The 4,826-nt window shown below is 42.3% G+C and overlaps 1 protein-coding gene and 1 long non-coding RNA gene across 3 annotated transcripts in view; one reads left to right on the top strand and one right to left on the bottom strand.

The window, feature by feature from the left end:
- The window catches only part of rhoab (ras homolog gene family, member Ab), an 11,755-nt gene extending 10,350 nt beyond the window's left edge, over positions 1–1,405 (top strand). Inside the window, exons 4-6 of one of the 2 annotated variants that reach the window (XM_032519987.1) lie at positions 630–760; positions 986–1,204; positions 1,304–1,405. In XM_032519987.1, the coding sequence (XP_032375878.1) occupies positions 630–760; positions 986–1,159 (305 nt within the window). In that variant the 3' untranslated portion in view covers positions 1,160–1,204; positions 1,304–1,405. Of the gene's footprint in view, positions 1–629; positions 761–985; positions 1,249–1,303 lie in introns of those variants that run through there. The other variant, XM_032519988.1, reaches the window with a different exon arrangement.
- The window catches only part of LOC116692023 (uncharacterized), a 10,221-nt gene extending 5,729 nt beyond the window's left edge, over positions 1–4,492 (bottom strand). Inside the window, exons 1-2 of the long non-coding RNA XR_004332613.1 lie at positions 4,482–4,492; positions 3,696–3,702 (exon numbers count right to left, since the gene is read on the bottom strand). This is a non-coding gene — a long non-coding RNA (uncharacterized LOC116692023). The remainder of the gene's footprint in view (positions 1–3,695; positions 3,703–4,481) is intronic.
- Positions 4,493–4,826: the final 334 nt, after the last annotated feature.

Here is a 4,826-nt window from a genome sequence, read left to right as displayed (position 1 = left end):
CCCCCCCCTTTCCCCCTTCCCACTTGATGTTCAGTTAAGATATGGAGGCTTTTCTTTGTGTTGTCTTCAGAAACGGAATTATCTTTGCAGTGGCTTGCATTTTAAATTACTTTGTAAATGTTGGTCTAATCAAAATGCTGGTGTCCTGTGATTTAACTCTGTTAAACTAATTTAAAGATAAGGGTATTTGCTGAGACATCAAATACCTGTCATGCAAGGGTTTCCATTGTCTGATTTTCAATTTGGGTTTTCAATTATAGCGAGAAGAAATGGCACCAGCATTTCCTGAGTTATTTTTATTTAATTTTTTTTACATAGTAAGTATTTCCTGTTTTCTTAAGTGAGACATAGACAACAATAGCAATCACTCGACTATCGCAGTGCAAGACTGGGCTTTTGCCTGTTTTCTAGCTCTGTCACTTTTTCCGTTATTAAGCTGTGGTGGCCTCCCATGGCTAGAGCGTTTATCTCACACCTGGAACATTTTAAATATAGTGAAGCTTCGTCACCTATCGTAATGGGCTCCGCATTCAAGTTTAGTTTGACAACATGAATTACCTCAGACATGCACACATAAAATAGCCAATGATTATTGATCTATCCTCTTCTATGGTCTTTTTCCTTCACAGAAAACATTCCAGAGAAATGGACCCCAGAGGTCAAACACTTCTGTCCCAACGTTCCCATCATCCTGGTAGGAAACAAAAAAGACCTGCGCAACGATGAGCACACGCGCCGAGAGCTGGCCAAAATGAAACAGGTACCCTAATTCTTGTTTTGGCTTGCTCAAATAGCTTTATAGACTTCTTTTTCTTTTTTTTTAATAGAAATCTATTACCATTTGGGATATTCAACCCCTTAGTATTGACTAGTATTTATAGAAGTACTTATCTTTATTAGCTAGTATTTTCTAGACTTATGAATATTCATGGTTACTGTGAATGTGTTACTAATCTAAATTCTTGGTTTTCTCTTCATCCAATAGGAACCAGTAAAGTCAGAGGAGGGCCGGGACATGGCTGGCCGGATTGCAGCTTTCGGTTACATGGAGTGCTCCGCTAAGACCAAGGACGGCGTGCGGGAGGTGTTTGAGATGGCCACCAGGGCAGCTCTGCAGGCCCGGCGCGGAAAGAAGAGCAATAAATGTGTAGTGCTGTAAAATGGCCGACATATTTGGACTGTTTTCACCCTGGGCTACAGTACCCAGGAGCTAGGGCTTGGGAGGGACGGAGGGATTACTAGATGGGAGAGGGAGGGGGGGGGGGGGGGGGGGGGGGGGGGGGGGGGGGGGGGGGGGGAGAAAAGAGTGCAGTAAATGACTACCGCTGTAAAATGGCTGTTTGTTGGACTGAATTTACCCTGGGACTTGGGTTTGGGATGCATTGTTGGAGAGGGGGGGTGGGGGGGCGACAACCGCTGTAAACCATTGGGCTCTTTTCCCGTGGGTTTTCTATCAATTTGGGAAATTTACATCAGCCAAACGCTGGTACATTTTGTCTTTTCAACAAGCCACTTACACTGATGAGATCACTAGGAGATCCTTCATACAAGTCTAGCTGACTGGGAACACTGAGAAAGTTGCTGGTGAATTATTGGATCATCCTGACTGTTCATTATGGACAACAAACAAAAAAGGTTTAGTTTCCTGCCTGGATGACTTGACAGATGGATTGGGGGGGGAACAGACAACACAGTTAATGAGTACCACTGTAAACGGCCACCAGTGGACTATTTATCCCCAGTAATATTTATCGAAGTTGGACAGGTTGAGGGATGGGAAGACTGAAGCCTGTGTGTGATCATGGTGAGATGTATACCAAAACAGTGCAGATTTTGCAGTGTTTATAGTTTTTCACGTTCAGCCTACTTGTTTTATGCTGTAACTACCTGGGCCCCAAAGTAGACAAATCACCAGTAAACTGTATTATTCTCTTGCTGCTCTAAACAGGTTTGAGGTGGATTAGTTTGCAGTTCAATTCAATAACAAAAACAAGAAATGTCCGCTGTAAAACAAGGCATTCAGAAAAGTTCATCCGGATTGGGTTGTAGTATCCACTGTATTCAACAAGTGGTCACGTGCTGTCAGGTTAGTCTCTCTGTGACTAATCCTGTGCTCAAACATTCACAGTGACAAACAAGATGATCTGTTATCGCCACCTAACAGTGAGTGCTCTGTTGTACAGTTTGAATAGAAAGTGCCCACAGCACTGGTTTCAAAGTAAAAAAAACTATCATCTTACTATAGCAGTGTTGCAGCGCACAGTGTGAAGTTTACTTACTTCCAGAGGAGCAGCCTTGTGATACCGTCCACTTCAGGGCTGGACTGAAAGTACCCACATGCTGGTGAATCTTTACTGTGGTTGGTTTGTCTACTCCAGAAGGTGCTCAGCTGATGCTTCTGAAATGTCCAACGTTCACTGGACTGAATCAGTGGAAGTGGCAGGTGAATTGTGGTTCCACTGGATGACAACGTTAGCCTGCTGCCCTGCATAGTACAACCTGAGTCCACTCTAACCTACGCTCAACTCTCATCCCTTCCTGCTCCACATAGCTGTCTGCTGGTGCTCAACCTCCCCTGGTTTTAGAGCAGGACAAAGAAACAGGAGTGGAGAGTATCGTGTTTACATGCACACCACTGACATCCTTATTTGGGATGGACTATTCATTTTTTCTCTAGGCATGTATAAAGGTCAAATTTACAATAACCAGAACTAGTAAATGTTTGAAGAAAAAAGGTGCCTGTGATATACCATGCTATCCACTATATACATGTCTGTCTTTTAATGTTTAACTGTTGGTTTAACAGTTCATCTTAAAAAGACAAACATCACACACATGACATGACCTTTTTGAACTGTGCATGGAAATGCCAGAAATGTCAGGTTGGCTAGCTTGATATATTTTTGGGTAAAACATGCTGGTAATCAGTAGCTATCAGAGTGAGAATTAACTACCTGCTGTCTATTGGAAAATTTCATTTTGGGGTATTTTTGTGAGGACTTTCCATTCTAACGATGGTGAGGGTGGCCAGTCGTATTTGGGATTTATCAGCCACCAGCCTTCCATGACTCTTCTGTGTGTTTACTGGCAGATTCAGGCTCTCCTGACAAAGTTGAACCCGCCTGTTCCAGAAACCTGGTCTTGTGTTTTTATACTTACTTTTCTGCTTGGAAAAAAAAAAGTCAAATATGTTGTCTGCCAGTATTTAAAATAGGAGGTGTAAGACTATGGGACTGCAAATGTGTCGTCGCTTTAGTTCATTCTTCATTTGTGCTTTAACTGAATTTTTCTGATGATTAACAATTGGTTGTCACGACCGGTCAATCATCCCTGCCAAATGCTGTTGTTAGGCAGTCAGGAGAAAGGCTGGCCCCTCGGCTGCCTGTCTAGAGCATCACCGGCTCTTTTTCTGTTCTTTGTTTTGAACACAAACTCGGCTTAAAAGACAAAAGGAAAAACAATGTAAGTTTCCTTATAATGTACAAATTTTTATTTCTACTTTTTATTGTATTTTTAAATCCAAATTTTGGATGCTGAAGCAGTGATGTAAACAAAAGAACCGGAAAGCCAAGCTGTATGCAAAGTCTGTAAATATAAAATGTGGGTTTGTTCATACTAGGCTATACACACGCACAGGACTGGAATCTATTTGTAAACTAGCTTTGGTTTGTGAAATAAATTACTTTCTATAACACCTAGCTCCTATTCATTGTGTTGGGGGGGGCTGAACATGACACACGTCGCATATCGGCTAAAAAATTACGGAAACTGCTGAGAGGAAGGAAAGCAACACTTTTGGAACCACAAAAAACTTAATTTTCTATCAAGAATCATTAGTTGACTCAAGATGTTCACATGGAAGGTGTTCTTTTGTCAGAATTTGGATGAACTAAAATCCATAGCTTGCTCGACTGTTGACTTGTCAGTGCAACAGACTTAAAAAGTCAGGCTGCCTTAACACATCCATGCTCGACCCCTTCAATTAGAATTGATTGTTATATAATTATTTACAAAGCCACTATTGAAATGTGGATTTTTAGTCAACCAAGTGCATTTGAATTGGTTCTCTCCCCAAACCTTATAGCTACACCCCCAAAATTTCATCCCACCTCATTATTGAAAGGTCCAATGGCATGAAAATTTCACTTTGAAGTTTTTCAACATAAATATGAGTTCCCTTAGCCTGCCTATGGTCCCCTAGTGGCTAGAAATGGCGATAGGTTTTAACCGAGCCCTGGGTATCCTGCTCTGCCTTTGAGAAAATGAAAGCTCAGATGGGTCGATCTGGAATCTTGCTCCTTATGAGGTCATAAGGGGCAAGGTTACCTCTGCTTTGCCCACTCAGAGAATTTGGCCCACCCATAAGAGAGAAAGATGGCTTTCAAACGAGTGGCAGTAGTGGGAATGGCTTAAGTGGCTGTAATTTTGCACTAAGGCTGAATTTTGGGAAAGAGACTTAAAATATGGTATTAGGGGACAACTAAGATCTATATAAAAGCATCCAAAGAGCACCATGTCATGGAACCTTTCATAGTCCCACTGGGGCAGAGCCACAGAAAATTGCAACAATAAAATCCCACCGCAGCCCCTTCTGATTGGACAAGAGTCCCACGCAGGGCCTCAGCTTATCATAAACCAGGGTCAGCACACAATGGCACGCTGAATGTCATCCAACCGGGTTTCAGCTACTAAGCATCACACCAAAAGGCTTCTTTTAAGACCACCACTCCACAGTGTGACTGAGTGTGGCGCTCCTCTCGACTTGCACTATTGTAACTCTGTTTTAGTGCGCCAAACATACATTGCAATAGTCTTATCACAAAATT

Source organism: Etheostoma spectabile, chromosome 7 (assembly GCF_008692095.1).
Source record: "Etheostoma spectabile isolate EspeVRDwgs_2016 chromosome 7, UIUC_Espe_1.0, whole genome shotgun sequence".
Taxonomy (NCBI): Eukaryota; Metazoa; Chordata; class Actinopteri; order Perciformes; family Percidae; genus Etheostoma; species Etheostoma spectabile.
Note: the sequence above shows the minus strand (reverse complement) of the source record. Positions and strands in the feature narration are given on the sequence as shown.